This window comes from Herpailurus yagouaroundi, unplaced genomic scaffold (assembly GCF_014898765.1).
Source record: "Herpailurus yagouaroundi ecotype Mexico unplaced genomic scaffold, PumYag 428, whole genome shotgun sequence".
In the NCBI taxonomy this organism is placed as follows: Eukaryota; Metazoa; Chordata; class Mammalia; order Carnivora; family Felidae; genus Herpailurus; species Herpailurus yagouaroundi.
The window spans coordinates 2,230,939-2,254,219 of record NW_024412645.1 but is presented as its reverse complement, the minus strand read 5'-3'; the positions used below and the strand labels follow the sequence as shown (position 1 = coordinate 2,254,219).

General features: G+C 52.7%; 1 protein-coding gene across 3 annotated transcripts in view; it reads right to left on the bottom strand.

The window, feature by feature from the left end:
• Positions 1-35: 35 nt before the first annotated feature.
• ZMAT5 (zinc finger matrin-type 5) overlaps positions 36-23,281 on the bottom strand; it is a 28,118-nt gene continuing 4,872 nt past the window's right edge. For all 3 annotated transcript variants that reach the window (XM_040464082.1, XM_040464083.1, XM_040464084.1), the window contains exons 2-6: positions 15,279-15,427; positions 9,306-9,368; positions 7,609-7,689; positions 5,746-5,857; positions 36-457 (exon numbers count right to left, since the gene is read on the bottom strand). In XM_040464082.1, the coding sequence (XP_040320016.1) occupies positions 328-457; positions 5,746-5,857; positions 7,609-7,689; positions 9,306-9,368; positions 15,279-15,405 (513 nt within the window). In that variant the 5' untranslated portion in view covers positions 15,406-15,427 and the 3' untranslated portion in view covers positions 36-327. The remainder of the gene's footprint in view (positions 458-5,745; positions 5,858-7,608; positions 7,690-9,305; positions 9,369-15,278; positions 15,428-23,281) is intronic.

Genomic DNA, 23,281 nt, shown 5'->3' with positions numbered 1-23,281 from the left:
GCTGAGGGCGCCGGGCAAGGAGGAAGCCACATCACCATGGTGAAAGACTTTCTTTATAAACATCCGGAAGGAAGTTTTCTCACCCATCTTCTCAAGATGTCCCATAAGGGAGGGAGGGAGGGTGGAGCTGCCTGGAGCAGAGCTAGGACCAGGGCTGTACCTGGTAGGGAGACTCTGGGGCCTCAGTCAAGCCAGGCCAAGCCAATGGTTTCAGAGGCTCCACAGCGTGCAGCGGGAGCGGGCCTCGGTGTCCCCAGTATGAGCCCTTATCTTTCTCGTGACTGACACAAACGCTGACCAGATGGGGGTCAGATGAGGATGAGGGGCTCAGCCCCACTGGACACTGGGCTGCAGGGGCCACCCCCCGGGTGGGGGTGCCCGCAGGGATGGAGGCAGCTCCTGGACTGGTGGCCAGCCTATGGGGTACTGGAAGATGGTGTTTCTCATGGGCTCGGCCCTAGAGAGAAGGAGAAAGGCAGAGAATTAGAATGGGGCACAGCCCAGGCCCAGGCTGGGGCACCTTCCCCCAGCTCCCCCTCCTTAAGACCCCAGCTATGGAAAAGGTCAGCTGCTTGCATGACCTTTCTGGAAGGCAGAGCCTCAAAAACATGCAGACCCTCTGAGCCAGCAACCTCACCTCTAGGAAGGAGCCCAAGGAAATAGCAGAGCTGTGGGCACAGACTGAGCTACAAGAAATGGAAATAACCTGTGTCCACCTGTGGGGGATTGATTAAATACACATGCACGTCCACAGCAGAGAATGCTATGCAGCCTGCATAAACTTTAAGGCAGACTTATATGCACTGATAAGGAAAGGTATCATGATGTACTGTGTGAGTAGAGAGAAAAAGCAGCTTATAAAATAATGTATATAGCATGATACTATTTTTGTTTAAAGATATATAACATATATAAATGCATAAAAAAAAAAACCCTGGAAGACACAGCAAAATGTTAACAGTGGTTCTATCTGCGTGGTGTAGTTATGGGTGATTTTTTTACTTCTTTATACTTTTCAAGAAAAGTTTTACAAGCACGCAAGCCTTTGAAATCAGAAAAAAATACTTGTCTAAAATTTTTTTTTAAAAGCCTCATTTCTCATGCTACTCACTCTCCTTCCCCTGAAGGCCCACCACCCTGGAGGCCACCTGGGAACCCAGGGCCTATCTGAAGCATCCACCCTGGGTGCTCAGCTGGGGGCCACTCTGTCCCAAGGGAGGCAGCTTCCCTCCACCAACTGTCCCACATTCCAGTGCTTCTGGACTTAATTCCCACTCCGTCTGCTACTCCAGGGCTGCACTGCCCCTCTCGGGCTATGGAGCACTTTGAACTCACCTGGGAGCTCAAGTCTCCCCTGTGGGACTGGAGCTCTCAGATGGAAGAGACCAAGGGGTAGGGCTGGGCTCCATCTGCCTCCCCCCGCCCCCTGTGCCCAGAGCCAGGCCTGGCCCCAGAAGGCCACTCAGTGAATGTCTGCTGATGACAAAGAGCAATGCTGGGTGCTCTTACTGACTAGGCACTACTGTGGGCCAGACACCAATGTCTAGAGAAACTTCAAGCATCCTCATGTGAACCCCATTTTATGGATGAGGTAACTGAAGTACACAGAGTCAGTCACATGCCCAAGTGACAGAGTCTGGGATCAGGGGATTAGGGGCTAATGGGCAACATATTCGTGGGCTCCAGACACTGCCCCCCAATCTGCAGACCCAGCTTTCAGTGGAGGTGATGCCCTGGCACCTCCAGCAGGCTCGGAGCCAGTGGCCGGCCCTCTGCAGAAAGGGAAAGTCCTGGGCCCTCTGAAAGGTTTGGAGAGGGCTCAGGCCTCCGAGGCGGAGTGGGGGCTGGGGTCAGGAGCCCAGGGAGTTTGCCTCACTGCAGCCACCCAGCCTGCCCCTCTCGGGGCCTGACCCGCCTTACAGAGCTGACTTGAAGACTTCAGGCCAGGGAAATCCCCTGCTTAGCTGCCTGCTGCCTGCTGGAGAGCGCAGAAAGCAGCTCCCGGGATGATTTATGACATTGGGGAGACTTCATAAACTCCACCAGCCGCAGAGAAGGGTGGGAGTGGGGGAGGTTCCACAGTTGTCAGAAGGGAGAGCCCAGCTGCCAGCCAACGCCAGACTTCCCACAGGGTTAAGGTGACTGCAATTCTCCGCGGGGAGGGTGTGATCCTGGAGAGCCCCTTCCCATGAACCTCAGACCCTTCTCTAGAAGATGGGGCAGATTCCTGGGCAGCTGAGGCCTCCCACCAGGATAAGAGTACCCATTTTGTGTGCTCAGACACAGACACATTCCTTGGGCCACTGAGCCCTTGGGGCACACCCCTTCAGCCCTGCAACGCAGGGACACTGAGGTGCACAAGACTGCTCATGGCCTCTCTAGTGGCCTGTTTGCCCCCAGCACAAGGACAGGAGCAACTGTCTTTTGCTTTTCCTCAGCCATGGTTCTGATCAGAAGAAAAGAGTCTTAGGGAGGCACCTGGGCTGAACAGTAGCGTCAGCCCAGAGAGGGGTGCAAAAAGGGAGATTAAGAGGGATAAAATCACGATCTGAAGAGCCAACAATGGAAAACAGGGACAAGCACTGGCCTTGCCGGGGGATTAATCTGTGTGTCTGAGGCCTTTCTCTCCCTCCTGCCACTGTCTGCTCTTGGCAGATCCCTCAGGGTCAGTCTGCTGAGGGGGATGGCACAGTGTGCCAGGCTGGGGCCTCACAGAGCCTCCACCCCCCTTACGAGAGGGTTGGCCTGGTTTACCTCAAAGGCTTTGCTCAGCCTGTGGGGTTGGGGCCCTCGAGTCTGGGTGGCCCCACGTACGTGGACCAGGCAGCCATCTTCACCCTGTGCCTCAGGGGAGAAAACAGACACCCAGAGAAGCGGAGCCATCAGACTCGTCTCCACAAGGGGCCCACAACACATCTAGGGAATAGTCCTCGGGACCAGGGACCCTGCTCTCCCAAATGCTCACATGCAGTCAACATGTCCTGAGCCTCCGCCAAGCCCAAATGACAACAATGTGAGCTCAGGGCCGTGTCAGGGGGGATGTCTTAGCTAAAGCTTAAAGAATGAGTCTGACTTTGCCAGGCAGAAGTGGGGAGGCAGTTCCAGGCAGATGAAATAGCATTTACAAGGTGCACGAAAATCCCACCACATCCAAGAAGCCGCCAAGCATCCAGTGAGACTGACAGAGGCCAGATGGGAGAGGTGAGAAGGTGACCCCAAGGGCTGGGGTGGTGGCAGGGAAGTTCCCCGGGGTCTGTTGAGCCGGGCTGCAGAGTCCAGAATCTCTAAGGTGCAGGGGTCGGGGTCGGGGCCAGGTCAGGGAGTGTTTTAGAAACTGGCTGGGGCTGTTGTGTGGAGGATGGAGCGGATGAGCAGAGGAGAGGTGGGAAGGCAGGATGGGCTGCTGTGGCCGTCAGGAAAGCTGGGGTGGATGAAAGGCACAGAGGGAACTTTCTGCAGGGCTGCCTCCAGGGTAAGAGACTCAGAGAACAGAACAAGGCAGCCCGGGGGCTTGAATCCATCTCCCCTGACCCTGTAGGGTGGGCCTGTGAGTGGAGGAACAAACCCCAAAGCCAGGGGCTGTGGGATAAGGGCATTATTTTTCATGAGACACTACAGAAGAGGGCTTACAAAGACCGAAGCAGTGATAGCAGAAGTAATAATAAATGGTCACTTCCCTTCCAACAACCTTTTTCTCAAGGCCGGACAGGCCTGCTCTGCCCAGAACAATTCATTTTGGCTCTGAACCCTCAGGAGGCAGGTGGAAAGGTACACGGGCACAGAGAACAAGTGGTGGCTGGGAAAAGCAGGTCCTCTGGATGGGGCCAGGTTGCGTGGCCAGAGGGTGAGGGGCACAAGGGACAAGGTTGAGACTCCATAGAGTCTTGGGTGGTCCCTAGTTGGAGGCTCTGTTCCAGAAATCACTACTGCTATCCCAGCAGCTGGCTACTGCCACTACCATTCCAAACCTCCAGCTGACAGGGCCCCTCGGCCAGCCATAAACATGGTGACAGAGGTAGCCCAGGTACTAGACCAAGAGAGGCCTAAGTTCTCTCTCAAGTGTCAGTTGAGAGATAGCAGGTATGTGACCAGGACAGTCACAAGCTCCTGGAGAGGTTGAGATTCCTCAGCCATAAACTAGGGGCACCAATCCCCCTAAATGCCCAGGGCCAAAGGCCAGGTGCACCACAGCACCAACACACCCAATTATCATGTGGTCACCACCTCTACCTGAGACTCTAGGCCTGTTATTCAGCCTCAGTTTCTCCGTCTCAACCCCCAGTCCTCTGAGTCTCATGGTCACAGGCTCCTGCACTGGACAGCAGTGGGACACATCTGTCCCCAGGGAGGGACTTCTGGGCACCCACCTCTACCCCATGCCTGTGCTCAAGCCAGCCCAGGCACTGGGTCTCCTTGGGCCCTTGGAAATGCTCAGGAGGTGCCCAGGCCTCTGGTGCTCACTCCCAACAGAGGACCACCAAGTCAGAGCAGATTGCTGAGACCCATGGGTGGCCAGGTCCAAGCAGTAGAAGAGCGGAGAAGGCCTTGGAGCTCTCTGGGTGCCTCCAACCAGCCCCAGCACTCTGACACATCAGCTGGTGGAGCCTGGGGCTCAGGACATGGATTCCCGGACCAGTCCCAAACAGGGTGCTCCCCTGACCAAAATCACAACCACCTCAGACAGGACCAGAAGGGAGGGACATCACACTCCATCCAACAAATTAGTCACGTCTGTACTATGTTGTTTTAAGGTGGGGGACAAAACCAACACAGATTTAAAACAAATTTAAAAAACAACTAAAAGTTAATTTTAAAATAGTTTAACAAAAAGTTCTTTTCATCAGGGCACAGAGAAGACAAGAAGCTTAGCCCCCACTTCCTGGCGGAGCCTAGAGAGAAGGCCTCACTCCTTACTGTCCAACCAGGCTCCCTCAGCCCAGGGCAGGCCACTGTTGCAGGAGACCACACCACAGAGACAATTGGGTCTGAAGCCCCATTGCAAGATAGGCAAAATGAGGCAGCCCAGTGCAGAAAACTACAAAGTCACAGGCAACTCACAAGCACATCTGTTAGCCCCCTTCCTCCCCTCTGTCTCCTTCAACACCTGGTAGGAGAGCCCAGGAGCCCTGGGACAGCATACAGCATACACCTGAGGGCCGACTCAGGGTGCTCCACCCACTTCTGAACATATTGAGTGCCAGACCCAGGCAGCAGCTGGGCCGACCCACCCCAGCCTCCTCCTCAAGGAGGCAGTGAGGCAATGGCAGTGAGCCAGTCACATCTCTATGCATTCCCAGCTCTGCCTCTCAGCTGTGTGCCTTTAGGCAAGTCACACCCTCCTGTGAGCCGCACTTCCCCATCTGCAGGGTCTGGGGTCCTGGAGAAGAGAGCGCAGTGACTGGCATACTGGGGCCTCAGTAACCACAATCAGGCCCCTCCCTCTGACAATGGACTTGGTGATGTTGAGTCAAGTCAGCTTAGCCACCTGCCTCCCCACCAGCCAGCATAGATACCAATTAAGGGAGGAGCCACTAAGGCAGGAGGATGAGGTCGAGGAACAAGAACCTTTAAACAAGTCCCCAAAAGCCCCAGTGTGGCCCCTCCCTTGGGGAGTTCTTTGGGGGCGTCCATGTCTGGTCCCTGGACTGGGACGGTTCATGGAGACTGCTCAGCTGCTGGTCAGGGCAGGCTGGCTAGGGTACTCTCCCAGAGGGGATAGGAGGAGGGGACCCACAGGTCCTGTACCTGCTGCTTGGGGCTGAGCTCAACCGCTTTGCTCTCTTTTCCAACCAGTCTTCCAGATGGCCCTCAGGGAGCTCGACGACATCTAATGGCCACTCCCTGGCCCGCCTCTCTTCTGTGGGGATAGGAAGAGAGAGGCAAGTGAGGGGCACATCCACCCCCTCCTGAACCCCACCCTCCCACAAAGCAGTCAGAACCTCCTGAGGAGTGCAGCACAGGCTGCGCTGTCCCCACCATGCTGCCACCTTCCTAGGCTTGCTCCTCTGGGCCTCACTCTGCTTCCTCATCAAGTGGAGATAAAACACGGGCTGCCTCCCAAGCTTTTTGCAGCTGGACACAGGATAAAGTATGTAGAGAGCCTGTCCTCAGAAGGGGCCCAAACCCGCGATCAGGGAGGCAACGTGGGCTGCAGAACAGGGCAAAGCTGGGTTTGAATCTTGGCTCTGCCCCTTGCAGGTCTCTTTGACCCTGGGCAGGGGAAGGCGCCTCAGTTTTCCTGGTTTTTCTTTTCATAAAATGTCCTGTAAGAACCTTTGCTCACTGAATTAAAATTGAGCCAATGGTTCAAACAAGCTGGGTGTGAGAAGGGTCAGGGTCTCTGGGAGGACTTGGGATGAGGCCTGGCGCTGGAGGAAAACAATCCTACTCATGGACCAACGAGGGGGTCCAAGGCCTGGGCTAGCACCGCACACGCTTCATCTCACTTCGCCTCTACACCTAGACACATTTAAAAGGTCAGGACACTGCCTCCAAGAGGGTTAGTCATGTGCCAAGGTCACAGGGCACTCGTCTGTTCCCAGCCCGCTGGGGCTTCTCCCATCCGGGTCTCCACCAGGCATCATCTCCAGCTCCAGGCCCACTGGCCTATGCTCTCCTTGCCACGGGCCAACTGTTCCCCGAGAGCCTAGGCCAGTGAAGAGCTGGAGATACCACCACTGCCAGGACTCGCTGGCGAGGCCGATGGGGCCTCACTTCTGCCCTAGGAAAGCTCCTGGAAACCTTGTGTTTGTGCCAGGGCTGTGGCCACAGTGCCATCAGCTCCCCAGGGCAGGGCCCGCAGAGTATGACTGATCAGAGGGGAGTGGAGTCCCACTGGGAACGAGGGCAAAGGCCAGGCTGCCTCGGACACTCACTGGCTGCCCTGAAGCTTCCTGGACAGATGGAAGAGTGAGCAGCAGCACCCAAGGAGACTAGAGTTGGCCTCTAACCTGCTGGGGGCTCACGTGAGGGCCTTCTGCCCTACGCTAGCTTCAGTTTCTCTATCTGTTCAGTGGGGGCTTCATCAGAAGATCAAAATAGACCATCTCAGTGGAAATGTCCTTGTTCTCTAACTGGAGAAGTGACAAGTGAATTTCCCAAAGACAGACGTGGCAATTTCCAGGGGAAGCTACACTTGTTCTTCCCTGGAGCCACCGGGCCTGAGAATTCTGAGGGTGGGGAAGGTGTCGTCTTTATCCCTTTGTCCCCAGGATGAGGTAGGGGATCTGGTGCTGAGTAAGGGCTGGAGACAGGTGCTGCCTGATGGAAGGAAGGGGGGTTGATACACACAAATGAGCACCCAGCAGGGTCCAGATGAGGCTGAGGCACTCCCGTCAGGGCTCCAGGACAGGAAGCCCCATACGTCACTTTAGACCCAGCAGGAACACAAATGGGAGTTCCCCTGTTCTTTTTCCACTCATGCCTGGGGCGGTTTGGAGGCAGTTCCTGACCTCCACCCCATCACCTAGGCAGCTCTCAGCTTATCCCACAAGGTGTCCACAAAAGAGGAGGAGGTGGGGAGACACTGGGCAGCTTCCTGGGCCTCAGATCTGGCATCCCCCCAGCAGACTGCCCCCTCTCCAACCCAGGGACCCCGCCAAAACACACCCTCCACCTGGATACTCAGCTCTTGCAGATCTCTCTCTGACATGTGGGAAAATCTGCAGTTGGAGCCAAAGTCACACTGGCCTGCAACAGAAGACAGGGAAGACAGTTACTCACGGCTTGGAAGAGCTCCCTCCAAGGGCTGAGGGGCCATCAGAGTTTTAGGTGTGAGGCTTTAGAGTCTATAGAGTAGCAACTCCACCTCCAGGGAAAAACTTGGAATCTCTTTGGCCCCGCCCACACAAGCAGCCAGAACAAGCCTGTTGGGAATCAAATCCCGAAGCCTTCTGTGATTGGGCTGCACAAGCCTCTGCAGGCTTTCTACTGTCACCACTGCCCTGGCCCCGAACCCCTGTTCCCCAGCCTCAACAAATCATGGGTGGGCCCCTGAAAGAGTCATGCTTTCTTTTTTTTTTTTTTTTTTAATTTTTTTTTTTTCAACGTTTTTATTTATTTATGGGACAGACAGAGACAGAGCATGAACAGGGGAGGGGCAGAGAGAGAGGGAGACACAGAATCGGAAACAGGCTCCAGGCTCTGAGCCATCAGCCCAGAGCCTGACGCGGGGCTCGAACTCACGGACCGCGAGATCGTGACCTGGCTGAAGTCGGACGCTTAACCGACTGCGCCACCCAGGCGCCCCAAGAGTCATGCTTTCTTTTCCCAATCCAGGCCACTGTACATGCTGTGCCCTCTGCTTGGTGCCCACCTGCCCATCTGGCTTGCAGGAGTGGCTGGAATGCTCGCCAGAAAGGCTTTAATGGTAGCTTTGCCAAGGACGTACCAAAGCCCAGTGTGGCTTTCCAAATCTTAACCGGCAGACCAAAATGTGTCTCAAAAAACAGCAGACTGGAGGTCTCTTAAGCCAGCATAACCTACCAGTGGCATTTTCACATCAAGGTGAAGTCTGTGGGGGAAGGCCCTGATCTGCAGGCCTAGTGACCATCCTAGGGGTTGCACTGTCTCCTGAGGGGAGTGTGGCCATACACCTGGCTTCCTTAGGCTGATAGCAGTACCTCTCCCCAGTGCTACATACCATGTTAATCACCATGGTTCCCCTCCTTGCCTTGGCTGCTAGGAAGCTCAGGGCCAAATCAGAAAATATACAGAAACTCAAAGCAAGCATGGAGGAAACTAATCATTCTCTGGGCTCTGTCTTATTTTTTCCTACCTTTATTTTCATTTGCACTTGGTTCCTTTGTTTACTGAGGGCTTTTTTTGTTTGTTTGATCTCCTTGAACTATATGTATCTTTATTAGCTGGGTATTGAGCAGTCAAATCAACACTTAGCGCCCTTGGTTCTAATTCTGAACCTTCTCCTCAGACCTGTTACCATCTGTCTCCAGGCCTGCCTGCTGGGAGGGTGGGAGCAGGAGGTTAGACTCCCAGACTAACTTAATCAGCCAATCAATCACACCCATCAGTGTCTCCTAGATTTACTCGCAATCTCCCAGCACTTGCTTGTTCTGAGTGGGCCGATAAAATCACATTCTATGTCTGAAGTGCTGAAGACTAGGCCCTGGAAGTCCTAAGGCACAACCCCTGGGAAGGTCTCAACTGACCAGCTGGCTGATGCACTGAGACCACAAAATGGGTTTAGGATAGTGGCTGGGGAAGGGGAGAGGCTCCGCAGAGGTCCAAGCAGGCCAGACAGGGCATGCTGGTCCCTGGAGGGACCTGAACTGAGTAGAACACTTTACCTGTCAGCAGAAACTTCCTACATGGCCGCTTGTTCTGTTCATCTAGCAAGATGGCAGCTGCATCTGCGAGGAGAGAGGAGCCGGGTTCAGACTTCAGTTGCACAGAGGCACCGAGATCAGAAAAGGAAACAGTTCCCATCGACAGAGGAGTGTAGAAAGAGACAACCACAGTTGGGGATGACCACAGGTGGGGATGCTGGGCAGAAGCATCTGAGCTTCAGGTGACCTCAACCCCTCCTAGACCCAGCCAAAGGCAAGAACCAAGTTTTAGGTCTGAGGTTCTGGCTTTGACCAAACAATGGAATCACCTGGGCAGTTTAGTTTTTTAAAATCCTGGTACCCTACACTGTCCATACTGTCTTTGTAACTTCCTGTGAATCTACAATAATAGAAAACTAAAAAAAATCCTGGTGTCCAGGTAGCCCACCAGTAAGCCCCGGGGCTCAGGCATCCCTCCACAGCCATGCTGCAGCAGGTCACTGCTCCCTTGTTATACCTGAGACCTGCGGGCTCTCAGAGCCAGACCAGCTGCCGGCCTCAAAGGGACTTCACAGCAATCTTTCTGGATATGAACCTTAACCCTGGTTTCCTCCAACTTTTCCCCCTTTATTTTTATCATATATTTATGGTTTAAGTTTCGTGTGCTTCTTTGTAGGTAAGGAACCAATCGGTCAAAATCTGTGAGTAAGACAGGAAGATGCCCTGACTCAGAGGCCCTGATGTTGCCCTGGAGGCCTGGGCTGGGCACTTTCCCTGTTGGTGTCTTTTCTAGAGGCTGCTGGAGTAAAGGAAAGACCAATGGGTTTCCGAGTCCAGAGGCAAGCTGCTTAATCTCCCCAAGTCTCTGTTTCCTCATATGCAAAATGGGAGGAAAATTCTCCCCTGTAGGGCTGCTGTGAAAATTGAATAAAGTAATGGATGCAGAGCACTTGGCAGAGGTGGCCGATGATTCCCAACCCTCATGGCACATTAGAATTGCCAGGAATGTGGGGCTGGAAGTGGCTTCGGCATCACACTCCCCAGGTGACACTAACATGCAGCCAGGGCTCAGAACCTCTGTCATGGACGCTCAACAAACGGTGGCAGTTCTTCTTTCATGTCCTCCTCACAAACCCACTGCATAGTGCTACCATCCCCATTTTGCAGAGGGAGAAACTGAAGTTCAAACAGGGGAAAGGGCACACAGGAAGTGGCAGTGCCCGGTTTAACCCTGGCATGTGACTCTAAGGCCCCTGCCCTTTCCCATGTGATCTCCTGGTGGCTGGGTAAGAGCCAACTCTGATAGGAGCTTCTCCCTTCTTCTTCCTGAGGGCAAGGCAGCTGGTAGGGTTGGGCCTCTGGGGTCAGGAGTTGGTTATCAAAGGACTCACTCCAGGGGTGGCCTGGCAGAGTGGTCTGGGTGGGGCCAGCAGGATAGAGGGTGTCTATCTGTCAGCACTGGGCCTGTCAGACTCAGCTCACCCAGCTGATGTGAACATTGCCTGGTCCTGCCCCCATGTCCCAGAGGTAGGACAGCTGAGCCTGAGTGGGGGGTCTGAGCCTGCATCTTAGCCAGGGCGCCCTGGCTGGGAGACTCACTGTGGGAGAAAAGTTCCAGGCTGCCCAGTCTCTGGCTGGTGGTTCTTGACCCCAGCCACATGGGAGAATCATCAGGCAGCTTTTAAAATATGTGGATCCTGGGGTGCCTGGGTGGCTCAGTCGGTTAAGTGTCCAACTTCAGCTCAGGTCATGATCTCGCCATTCGTGGGTTTAAGCCCAGCATTGGGCTCTGTGCTGACAGCTCAAAGCCTGAAGCCTGCTTCGGGTTCTGTGTCTCCCCCTCTCTCTGCCCCTCCGCTACTCGCAGTCTGTCTCTCTCTCTCAAAAATAAATAAACATTAAAAATACATGGATCCCAGGGCGCATGGGTGGCTCAGTTGGTAAAGAGTCCAACTCCTGACTTCAGCGTAGGTCATGATCTTACAGTCTGTGAGATCGAGACCAACAGGGCTCTGCACTGTCAGAGCCTGGTATTCTCTCTTTCCCTCTCTCTCTGCCTCTCCCCTGAGCACACGGTCTCTTTTCCTCTCTCTCAAAATAAATAAATAAACAACTTTAAAAAGTTTCTTCCGAGGCGCCTGGGTGGTTCAGTTGGTTGAGTGTCCAACTTTGCCTCAGGTCATGATCTCATGGTTCGTGAGTTCGAGCCCCACATCAGGCTCGCTGCTGTCAGCATGGAGCCTGCTTCAGATTCTCTTCCCCCTTTCTCTCTGCCCCTCCCCTGCTCGTGTTCTCTCTCTCTCTCTTTCTCAAAATTAAACATTAAAAAAAAAGTTTCTTCTCTGGGGCACCTGCGTGGCCCAGTCAGTGAAGTGTCTAACTTCTACTCAAGTTATGATCTCGCAGTTCTTGAATTCAAGCCTCACGTTGGGCGTGATGCTGTCAGCACAGAACCTGCTTAGGATCCTCTGTCCCCCTCTCTCTGTCTCTCCCCTGCTTGTACTCTCTCAAAAATAAAACATTAAAAAAATAAAATTCTTCTTAAAATAAAATAAATAATCCTGAGGCCCATCCTACTCAGGTTCTGCTTTAACTCATCTGAGGGGGAGAGCATGAAAATTGTTAAGGGGCGCCTGGGTGGCGCAGTCGGTTGGGCGTCCGACTTCAGCCAGGTCACGATCTCGCGGTCCGTGAGTTCGAGCCCCGCGTGGGGCTCTGGGCTGATGGCTCAGAGCCTGGAGCCTGTTTCCGATTCTGTGTCTCCCTCTCTCTCTGCCCCTCCCCCGTTCGTGCTCTGTCTCTCTCTGTCCCAAGAATGAATGGACGTTGAAAAAAAAAAAAAAAAAAAAAGAAAATTGTTAAAAGCTCCTTGGTGACTCTGAAGGGCACCCAGGGCTGAGAACCCTAGCCCAGGGCCCGCATAAAGAAGGCATGCTCCTCCACCCAGCATTCAAGGCTCCTTGTGATCTGACCCCCTTGGTCCTTCTTGCTTCATCTCCCAAAATTAACAGCCACCTTGGTGCCTGGTGTTTGTTTGCTCGTTCACTAAGATATTCATCTAACAAACATTTACCGAGCTGGTCCTGTGCGCCAGGCGCCATGCCAGGATGGGGATTTAGTGGACAGTAAGTCAGACCTGCTCCTCCCTTCCAGTTCAACAGTCACACTAAGCCGTGGGGGACATAAATGGGAGCAGCCAGCATTCAGCCAAATGACCTCACCTTGCCTGGGGGGTGGGGAGGGCATCCCTGAGGACGCTCTGCCTGAGTTGAGTTCTGAGATGGAAGGGCTAGGCTAAGGGCAGGACAATAGCAGGAAAGACATGCCCACAGACAGGACAGTACCTGCAATGGCCAGGGTGGCTGGAGCTTGGAGGGAGAGGTGGGCAGGGCATGGAGGCCTGCACAAGACAGGGGTTCTGCCCAGAACACACTGCTGTAACTGGGAGTGAGGCTGCTTAGGAGAGGGGTCCTGTCCTATTAACCTGGAAATCTTCAGAGCCTGCCTCGGAGAAAACATGCTAAGTGTTCACTGAGCACTGTCTGAATAGATGAGTCCAGGAGATAAAGGGCCTGAGGCCAATCCTTTTTGTGGTCCCATAAACATTGTTCCTACTGAGTGAACCCTTCCAGGCCACACAGTCATGTATGAAATATACTGAGTCCCTGTCACATCCCTGGGAGGTGGGTACTGTTGTTAGGGCCGTTTTACACATGGCAGCTTTAGGGCCACACTGGGAGTGACACCTTGGGACTGACAGCCAATCAGCTTAGCTCCAGGACTCATATTTGTCCTGGCCATGGCAGAAGGATGGTTAGCCCCTCTGGGGGATTAGGGGACTTGTCTAAGGCCATGGAGCTGGGAGCTAAGTGAATGTTGAGTCCTAGCCCAGGCTGGGGCGTCACGTGCCTCCCCAAAGTCTGTGCTGTGCAGTTTGCTCAGGTAAGCGGGAGCCCTGGGGAAGCCCCTTCAAGTGGAAAGAGCTCATGGGCCAACTTGTGGACCCCGGGGTGAGTAATCCACCACTCTGGATCTTGAAATCAACACCTTTAAGTGGGGACCCCCCCCCCCCCCCACGCAGCCTCACTTGCAGAGCTGTTCAAGGGACAGAATGTGCCTGGGGATGAGAGAAGACACTAGGAATACAGGACTCCTGCGAAGGGGCTTATGATACCCACTCTTTCATCTTTCCTTTATGTAATACAATAGCCTCTGCCAATCAGCCCTAGACCCAAAGTCCCACCTGTTCCCAGCTAAGAATCTGGGGCTAAGACGGGGCGCCTGGGTGGCGCAGTCGGTTAAGCGTCCGACTTCAGCCAGGTCACGATCTTGCGGTCTGTGAGTTCGAGCCCCGCGTCGGGCTCTGGGCTGATGGCTCAGAGCCTGGAGCCTGTTTCCGATTCTGTGTCTCCCTCTCTCTCTGCCCCTCCCCCGTTCATGCTCTGTCTCTCTCTGTCCCAAAAATAAATAAACGAAAAAATATATATATATAAAAAAATAAAAAAGAATCTGGGGCTAAGACGAAACACCAAGGTAATCTTGAAGCCTGGCTCCATGCCAGATAGCAGTCCCCACTGGATTTGGAGCACAGGGATCCTTTGCCTGACACCAGAGTCAGAGGCCTCCCAGGCACCCAGGAGACACCTCTGGCGCTGATTTCCCCTCCGCCCCCACTCCCAGCCCCTTGCGACCTCAGCCATGCCTGGCCTGCTGAGCAGCCTGGCCACCCTCTCTCACCCAAGCCTCTGAGCCTCAGTTTCCTCATCTGAAATGAGAGTCTGAGAGATCTGAAAATAATGTGCCAAGGCCCCACCTCAAACCTGCCTCTGAGGATGGGGTCAGGTGACCAGCGTTTTTTTATTCAAGGTCTCCAGGTGATCCTAACTTGAAGGGTGGAGATCTGCCTTAGAGGATTACTGATAAAGCAAATGACAAACCACAAATGGCACCTGGCATGCAGCAGGCACTCCATAAATGCTCACTCCCTTCTTGTAAATTCTGAGTCTCAGACCAGGAAACCTTGTCTCCACTTCTCCCTTCTCAACTGCTGAGACTCATCTCCTTCCTTCTGCTCTGGGAATCCTGCTCCCCAAATAATGAAGCATCAGCCCTGCCCCAGCTCATTCTAGAAGCTCCTGGCCCACCTCCACCCCACTGCCAAGCTCCCTGTCTGTTCTGATGACAGCAGAGCAGCAGCAGCAGCAGCAGCTTCCCTGAAGTGAGCACCTCGAAGGTGCCAGGCCCTGTGCTAGGTGCTTATGGCCTGAGCTCATTTGCTTTGGTAGCACCTGCTCTAAGAAGCCTTTCCCGGAAAAGCCCTGGCTCCGGCAGCCGATTATTCATCCAGTCAGCCAGTCATTCAACAGCTATTTACTGCACCCCACGCAGCAGACAGTCATCATTGTCAACTGTAGGTCTGGTCATGTCAACCACTGCCTGGTGCCCTTCAAAGGCTGCCCTCCACCTTTGCCCTAGGGACAAACCACCCTTCCTACTGTGGTCTCCACAGGCCGGCACAATCTGGTCCCTGCCCTGTCACCAGCCTCAGTCCCTACCACCCTCCTCTCCCCCTGTGTTTAGCCATATCCCCTCTCCTCTGCACCAAGAGCACCTGGTGCTTTGCTCTTGGCCACCTGCTTCTGCATGCCCTCTGCCCAAAATGGTGTGGCTTTGTGGCTGGCTTTTCCCTATCTTTCCAGCCGTTGGCTCAAACATCACCTCCTTGAAACAGCCTCCTTCCTGGCCACAGTATCCCCAGAGGCTGGCAGACTGGAGCCCTCAGTCAAGATTACTGGGGGAAGGAGCTCACATTCCAGACTGCCCCTTGGAGGGCCCATCTGCCCCTAGGGGCCCAACCTCCTCTCTTTTGCCATTCAAAGAGCCAACCTAGGCTGTGGAGACTGTCACTGGCACACGGTACTTCCTTGTCTGACAACCGGAAAGATCTGAGAGCTGGCCTCCATTGGCCCAGCTGCCAGGTCAGTTGCCACTCACCTCGAAACATGTCATACCAGACCTTCTTGGCCTTGAGGTGCTGTAGCCCATTCAGGTGCTTCTTGCGGTTGTGGAGGTTGTCCTGAAAGGAGCGGTTGCAGTAGTCACAGAAGTAATGCTTCCCCATGGCCACCTCCGCCAGATACTGCCTGGGAAGCCACAAAGCACTCAGTCAGGAGTATGGAGGAAACGCCACACACTAAGGCCCAAAGTGCACCACACCAAACCAGCACTCCCTGAGGGCCAGTGTGAGGAAGGCTCTATATACACAAACCCTCATTTTCAACCCCAGGACAGCCCATGAGGAACCACACAGGCCAATCATTACTGTAATGATTACTGATTACGGGTTGAGAAGGCCTCATTTCAGAGGGATCTTTTAAGAAATCTGATGCCCAGGCCAGGGACAGTGGAACCTCAGCGCGGGGAGAGGGGGAGACCCAGGCATCAGGCACGTTTGTAAAACTCCCCAGGGAGTTCTCATATGCAGCTGCGTGGGAGAACCACACCTTATACCCTCTGGCCACTGCCCCTGCCCCTACTCCACTCTGACTTCCTCTCTCCCCTCTCCTCCAATCTGGCCACATCAGCCTCATCTCTGCTCCTCCCCTCCCACACTCCAGGCACTCCGCCACCTCTCGCATTTGCACCTGCTGGTCCCTCTGCCTGGATGCTCTTCCTCAGATTCCTTCCTTGCTCACTTGATTTCTTCAGCCTTCACTCTAATACTGTCTTCTCAGTAATCTCCTGTGACAGCTTTATTTAAAATTGCAGAACACTCTACTTAGCTTTCCCCATTCCCTGCTTCATTTTTATCACCTTTGAAGTAATAAGTTACTTGTTATGTTTATTATCTTTTTCTCCCAACAGAAATATAAATCCAAGCGGGCAGGGATATCTTTGTTTTGTTCACTGCTGAGCCCCAGTACCCAAAGTGGTGCACAGTACAGAGTAGGCAACCAATAGTTGAGGAATAAGTGGATTACTTCCCATATTCCTTATGGGACAACTGAGGTTCAGAGAAAGGAAGTGATCTGTCCAAGGTCACACAGCTGGTAAGCAGAAGGTGAAGCCAAGTGCTCTAAAATCCCACTGCTGGGTATCCTCACTTCCACAGCCAGCTCAAAGCTTACAGAAGCCAGAGAGCTCAGGCAGAAATGCAAACAGCTTCCCAAGAGATTAGCTAAACTCTCAGAGGGCAGGTCAATCAGAGAGGGACATGAGAATGTTTCAGCCTTAAGACTGAAGACCCCTCAGCCATAGTGACCACAGCTGCCACACCTGACCTGGGAGACCCACAGCCATAGGCAGGAGGCAAATCTATGAGTGTCAGGGCCAGCCCTTGGCCCTGGTCCCCCAGTTTGCTGCCGAAAGACCAGAGGATGAATGGGTCCACTCTGGGCTGTCAAGTGGGATCCCAAAGGCTGAGCCCAGACCAGCCCCTTGCCCTTCGGGTCCTATAGTCAGATTTCTCATTTCCCAGAGCAGGTTCCTGAGTGCCAGAGGAAGAAGGAGAGTGACTTCCCCAAGCAGCCCACAGCCAACTCCCAGGACTTGGCAAATTAAAGATACAGCTGGGACCTGACCACAGGGCAGATGGATTGGGGGCATGTATCTTGGGAAGAAGAGAAGAGGGAGAGAGACAGAGACAAACAAGCCCCTGGACTGTCCAGGCAGCCAGGTGGGTCGATGGAGAAGGCTGTTCCTGCGGCTGACAGGGACAGCAGCCATTAAGTCAAGGGCTGTAATGGGATCAGGAACAGACAGTCATTCAAAATGAAAACGTATAAAACCTCTCTTCTCCTATTATGGCTGAGAAACCGCATCCCAGACACACGGACTTGATATATTAAATTTGGCAGCTCTAATACACCCCGTCTTGCCAATAAACTTATAGGAATTGGATTGAAATTGTAAGAGATGAACGTTTAACGGCCGAGTGCTTAACCAAGCCATTCACGAAGCTTGAAGCTCTGAGGAGCTGTTGGCTCTGGAGAGTAATGGGGTGGGGAGGTGTCCCTCTGGGAAACTGAGATGGAACGGTGGCTCTGCGGCAGACTTAGCTGGACAAAATCACGCAGGGCACTGAGAAGCCAGTCGTGTGACCTTGGACCTCTCTAGGCCTCTACTTTCACTGCAGGAATGTGAGGCAGGGGTCTGACAGGTTAGCTGATTGCTTGGGAGCAGGACACAGACGTTTGCTAATGCAAATGAATTGTTAATAAAAGAGTAATAGAAATACAAATGACACTAATAATGTCCAGCACTGAGCAAGTGCTCAATAAAAGTTACCTACTATTTGATTTATTGAGCACCTACCACGGGCTGGCACTAGGCTGAAAGCTTTATAATGCATCATCTCATTTAGTGCACAGGACAAACTGTAAGGTAGGACCCATTACACTTTTTCAGATGATGGCACTGAGGCTCCAAGAAGTGAAGTGACCTAGCCAAGGTCACAATACTGGAAAGCAGCCAAGCTGGGTTTATTTATTTTTTAAAGTTTATTTATTTATTTTGAGAGACAGGCACACAAGTGAGGGAGGGGCAGAGAGAGAATCCCAAACAGGCTCTACACTGTCAGCGGAGCCCACGGGGCTCGAACTCACGAAACCATGAGATCATGACCTGAGCTAAAACCAAGAGTCGGACGCTTAATCAGCTGAGCCACCCAGTAACCCCAAGCTGGGTTTAGAATCCAAGTAGGATGGATCTAGAGCCCACACTCCTAATCACTTAGAAAAGTCTCCTCCCCATAAAATCATACTACTGACAGCTCTCCTTTATTAATCATTCACTGTATCCCTGGGACCATATGGCCCCTTCAAAGTCTAAATGGTATGTATTATAATCGCATTTGTGAAAGAGACGATTGAGGCTCAGAGAGGTGCTGTGGGGTGTCCCAGGTCACACTTCCGGGAAAGGCAGAACCGGTCTCACAGTGCCTGTACTTGCACCTGCTAGGAAAGCCTCCCTGAAGTCTAATGATGAGCCCCTCAGGAGTGGACTGTTTCTACGGGTATGTGTGTGTGTGTTCACATTTCCCCTTCTCTCCCACACGCACAAATCATGGAGGAGAGCCACAGAGGCAGTGCTGTCCACCCATGCCTTCCTTCCCCTGCCCACCCTGCATCTGGCACAGAGGAAGTGCTTGGCTGTCCAGCACGGGTCAGTGGATCCTGTACTCTAGTCCCAGCTCTGCTAGGTGACAGAATTCACAGAATTAGAAAGCAGTGGCACCTGGATTTAAACCTGGATGTCTTGAGACATCTAGACACCTAGAGGCAGACCAGCTCCAGGGGAGCCAGTGCTTCCCACCTACCTAACAAGCCTGTCCCCACAGAGGCAGAGGCCCTGTTCCTGGGCAGGAGCTGGGCTTCAGCAAGGTGACCTTGCCCAGGCATCAGCCAGGTGTGAACTTCTGGAGCTCCTGACCCAACTGCGTCCCTCTTTAGTACCTTGGAACACCTCGAAAAGGTGCAGGCACAGAATCCTCTAAACAGATACAGTGCCCCGCCAGAGCGTGTTTGGCAACTTGGCAAACAGAGCGTATTTCACTCCGACTCACCCCTCAGCCAGGTGTCCTTGCACAAGGCACAGCCTGCACCACCACACTTGGCAGCCCCGAGTGGGAGGTCAGGGAAGGGGGGTGGAGACAGCTGGACACCTCTGATGGCGCCCAGACACCAGCATGGGGTGCTGACTAAGCTGGCCCTCTCCGCCGTGATTCATCCTCATCCTCTGAGGCTGCCGCACTCGGCAGCATGAGAGCAGGGCCCTGCCTGCAGTACAAAACCATCCAGCTCTACCCCACAGGCTGTGCCACCGGCCCACTCTCAGGGACCAGGTCCATGTTTGCAACAGCATCTGCTGGCTCCCGGGGGCTTCACCAGGTGACAAGATGGTTCCTCATGGCCAAGGGGCAGCAGGCAAGGCTAGTGGGACAGCCCACAGGTGTGGGTTTGAATCCCAGCTCTGCCACTGATCAGCTAGGCGACCTCGAGAAAGTTACTTCATCTTCCTGCATATATCCTCAGCTATAAAATAGGGACCCCACTGCTACACTGGATTGACCAAGGCAGGAGCATATAAGGATGCCTACCACATAGTTAGTGCTCAAAGAATGGAGGCTGTGACTGCTGGTACTATGACCACCCAGGCGGCTCACTCCCTTGCTCTCCTGGTGAGCCTACCTTGACCACCAGATCGAAAACTGCAGCCAAAGTGGCAGCCGCAGGTACTTCCGCCCCCCTTACAACTTGCTGTTTTCCGCAGCTCGTCTCCCCTCACATGCTGACTTACTGTCACGTGTGCCTGCCTCCCCACTAGAATACAGGCTCCCTGAGGGCAGAGAGTTCGGTCTGTCCTGCTGCACCCCAGCACCCAGAACAGGGCCTCGCACACACAATTGCTTGCAGAATGAGCCAAGGAGCAGCCTGCAGAATCCGAGGCCTATCACCCTCTGTTCACCTACAGTTCCCAGACCCTCTTCTCCTCAAGTTTGGATCTAGGGACCAGGATGAGGAGGGATACAGAAAAAGGACACATTAGGTCCCCAAAACAGATCTCTCGCTGCCACCACTGCCCTCCCCGCAGGACTTCTGTCTCCAACAGAGAGCCCTGCTCTGCTGACTTAAAGCACACCTGGCCATCCTGTGGTGCCTGACTTCAGTCTTCTGGGCTCAAGGAAAAGATTACCTACTAGTGGAGACACTGTGGGCAGAGCGAAGAAAAGAGAATGGGGGTGGGATGGGGTGAGGGAAGATAGCATCACATTCCTGCATGCTAGGCACTTGGCTTTCATTCTCTTATTTCATTCTCAACAGATGACATCAAGGTGTCCATTTCACAGATGAGGACACACATTCAGAAATACTCCCAATTTGCTCTGAGCCAAGACTGGGAGAGACATTGATAACAATTTCTCATCAACCTGAGTGCTACGGGAGGGCCAGCGGCGCTGAGGACCCCCACACACCCTCTTGGGGAGACCTCACCATGACGCCGTGAAGCCATGTGCTGACACCCCACAGCCAAGGCGTGGAGAGCCAGAGCCAGCAATCCCCCTGGGGTCTGGTGGAGCCCCGAACCCTCTCTCTTCCCAGCCCACTGCTTTGCTGTGAGGCTGTCATGGGGCAGACATTTGTGCTTCATTGATATTCTTGGTTTCTTTCATTGTGTGTGTCTCAGGTACAGAGCTGTCTTTGGCACAAGGCTAAAATAAGCCAACAGCTCGGCCGTAGCCAAGGGCTGGGATGCGCACTGTAATAATTATCTAGGACTTGTGCTCACCACATGCTGCCCTCAAGCTCACCTGTCATTTCTTCTAATTATGGCACCGCCAGACCCCAGGTAAACAATAAACAGCAGCCAGAGGACAGCTTTATCGCACGCCCACTAGGAGCACAGCAATGTCCCAGTGCCACATATGCCTGCCGTCTGGAGTCGATGGCATCAGAGCTGCCTGTGGGGGTGGCCCACAGACTACCCACTCAGAACCCAACTCCAACAGAAGTGCCAGGGAGATCCAGATGTCTTCCCTGATAGGAGCCCCATTATGTTAGGGGTCTTTCTCAGACCCCTCAGTGCTTAGTAGCAACCATACACCTCTCTTATCCTGACCTCGTTTATGTGTTCCACCCCCTGGGGTAAGGTGCATAAATCATCATACCTTTGGCACTATATGGCAGTGGTGGCCCCACCCACAACAATTTCTAACTTGGCAGGTCTGGGCCAGGACCAGGATCTAAGGCAGCTCTGATGTGTAGTCCACAGACCATGCTCAGAGAAATGCTGGTCTAAGGTAGATGATGGACTGAAGAACAGAGAGGGCGAGAGCTTGCCCAAAGTCACACAGACTATCCGTGCCAATCCTTACTCTAATCATTCAACTACTCACTCTGGGCCTCATCCGGTTGACAGGAGTAATAATATGATTCTATAAGATTACTATGAGGATTAAATCATGGTTACTAGGCGCTTAGTGCCTGGCATGTCAATGGTGCTCAATACACATTTGTAGATGTGGCAGCCAGCCTCGGTGGCCCCCATCTCCTGGGGTTTGCACTTTGTGTTGTTCACTCCCAATCTTATCAGGATTGGTCTGTGTCACTAAGAGAATAGACAAGATGGTATTTACTTCCAAAATCAGGTGTAAGACAATATGCCTTCCATCCTGGTGCCTCTTTCTCTGATCACTTACTCTGGGGGAAGCCAGCTGCCATATTGTGAACAACCCCCCCGCGGAGGCCCATGTGGTAAGGAACTAAGACCTTCTGCTAACAGCCATGTGAGTAAGCTTAGAAGTGGATCCTCCAGCCCAGTCAAGCCTTCAGATGAGTGCAGATAGCTTGACTGCCACTTAGTGGGAGCTCTGAGCCAGAACTACCCAGCTAAACCAGTCCCAAATTCTTTCTTTTTAAAATATGATTCCTTTTTTTTTTTTAAGTAAGCTATATACCCCCAGTGTGGGCTTGAACTCACAACCCTGAGATCAAGAGTCACTTGCTCCTCTGAATGAGTCAGCCAGCTGCACCTGCACTCCCAAATTCTTTTATTTAATAACTTTTTTTAAAGTTTATTCATTTATTCATTCTGAAGGAGAGACAGCATGTGCAGGGGGAGGGGCAGAGAAAGAGAGAAGAGAGAGAGAATGCCAACAAGTTGTGCTGTTAGTGCAGAGCTCGATGTGGGGCTCAAACCCATGAACTGCGAGACCATGACCTGAGCTGAAATCAAGAGTCAGATGCTTAACTGACTGAGCCACCCAGGCGCCCCCCAAATTCTTGACCCTGAGAAACTAACTGTATGAGATATTTATTGTGTTAGGTTGCTAAGTTTTGGGGTAATCTGTTATGCAGCAATAGCTAACTAATACAGTGAAATAAACAAATGAAAAAACTAAATTACTTTAAAATATGTGAAGACCACAGGCATAAAGTGCCCCATGTCCCAAAATATCCTGAGTGGAGTCAAAGGAGCCAATCTCCTGACACAGGCATAACCCTCGAGTTCTCTGGTTCCCTTTTCTGCCATTTATTCACTAACCAAACATTTCTTCTCTGCCAGACTGAGGTTCACATCTCACAACACAGAGTCCCTGCTCTCACAAGACAGTGTACTGAGTACATGCTGGGATGGCCAACAGATGTGCCCCTAGTAACAGCAGTAGGTAAGAAGCTGTGTGCCAGAGGGCACCAAGGAGGGCACCTACATCCAACAGGTAATTCCTCCAAGCAAATGATCAGAGATGATCTCAAAGATCTAGGTACCAAAATGGCCACTGCAGTGTAGTTTGCCCTAAAAGTGAAATCTAAATGTCCAACAGTAAGAACAGCTGACAGTTCATTGCTTACTATGCGCATGTATGCTGCTCAGTTTCCCGAATAGGGAAACTGGGGGTTCAATGACATGATGCACAAAGCCTGTTATCCTCATCTTACCATAAAAACAAAACAAAACAAAACAAAACAAAACAAAACAAAACAAAAAATGGACAGAGGGATCCCATAGCTGGCAACCATCAAGAGTAGGGTATGAGCCACATCTGTTCAATGCACTACCACACAGCCATTAAAAATCAAGTCAGAGGACGGGGCGCCTGGGTGGCTCAGTCAGTTGAGCGTCCGACTTCAGCTCAGGTCATGATCTCATGGTTCGTGAGTTCGAGCCCCGCGTCAGGCTCTGGGCTGATGGCTCAGAGCCTGGAGCCTGCTTCTGATTCTGTGTCTCCCTCTCTCTCTGCCCCTCCCCCATTCATGCTCTGTCTCTCTCTGTCTCAAAAATAAATAAATATTAAAAAAGAAAAAAAAAATCAAGTCAGAGGAAAAAAAAACAAGTCAAAGGAGACTATTCCCTCGCATGGACAAATGTTCACTCCATATAGCTAAATAAAAAATCGCTCATTATCACAACAGTTTGTCCAATATGATACCATTTTTTTTACCTCTTACCCCAACACACACACACACACACACACACACACACACACACACACACACACA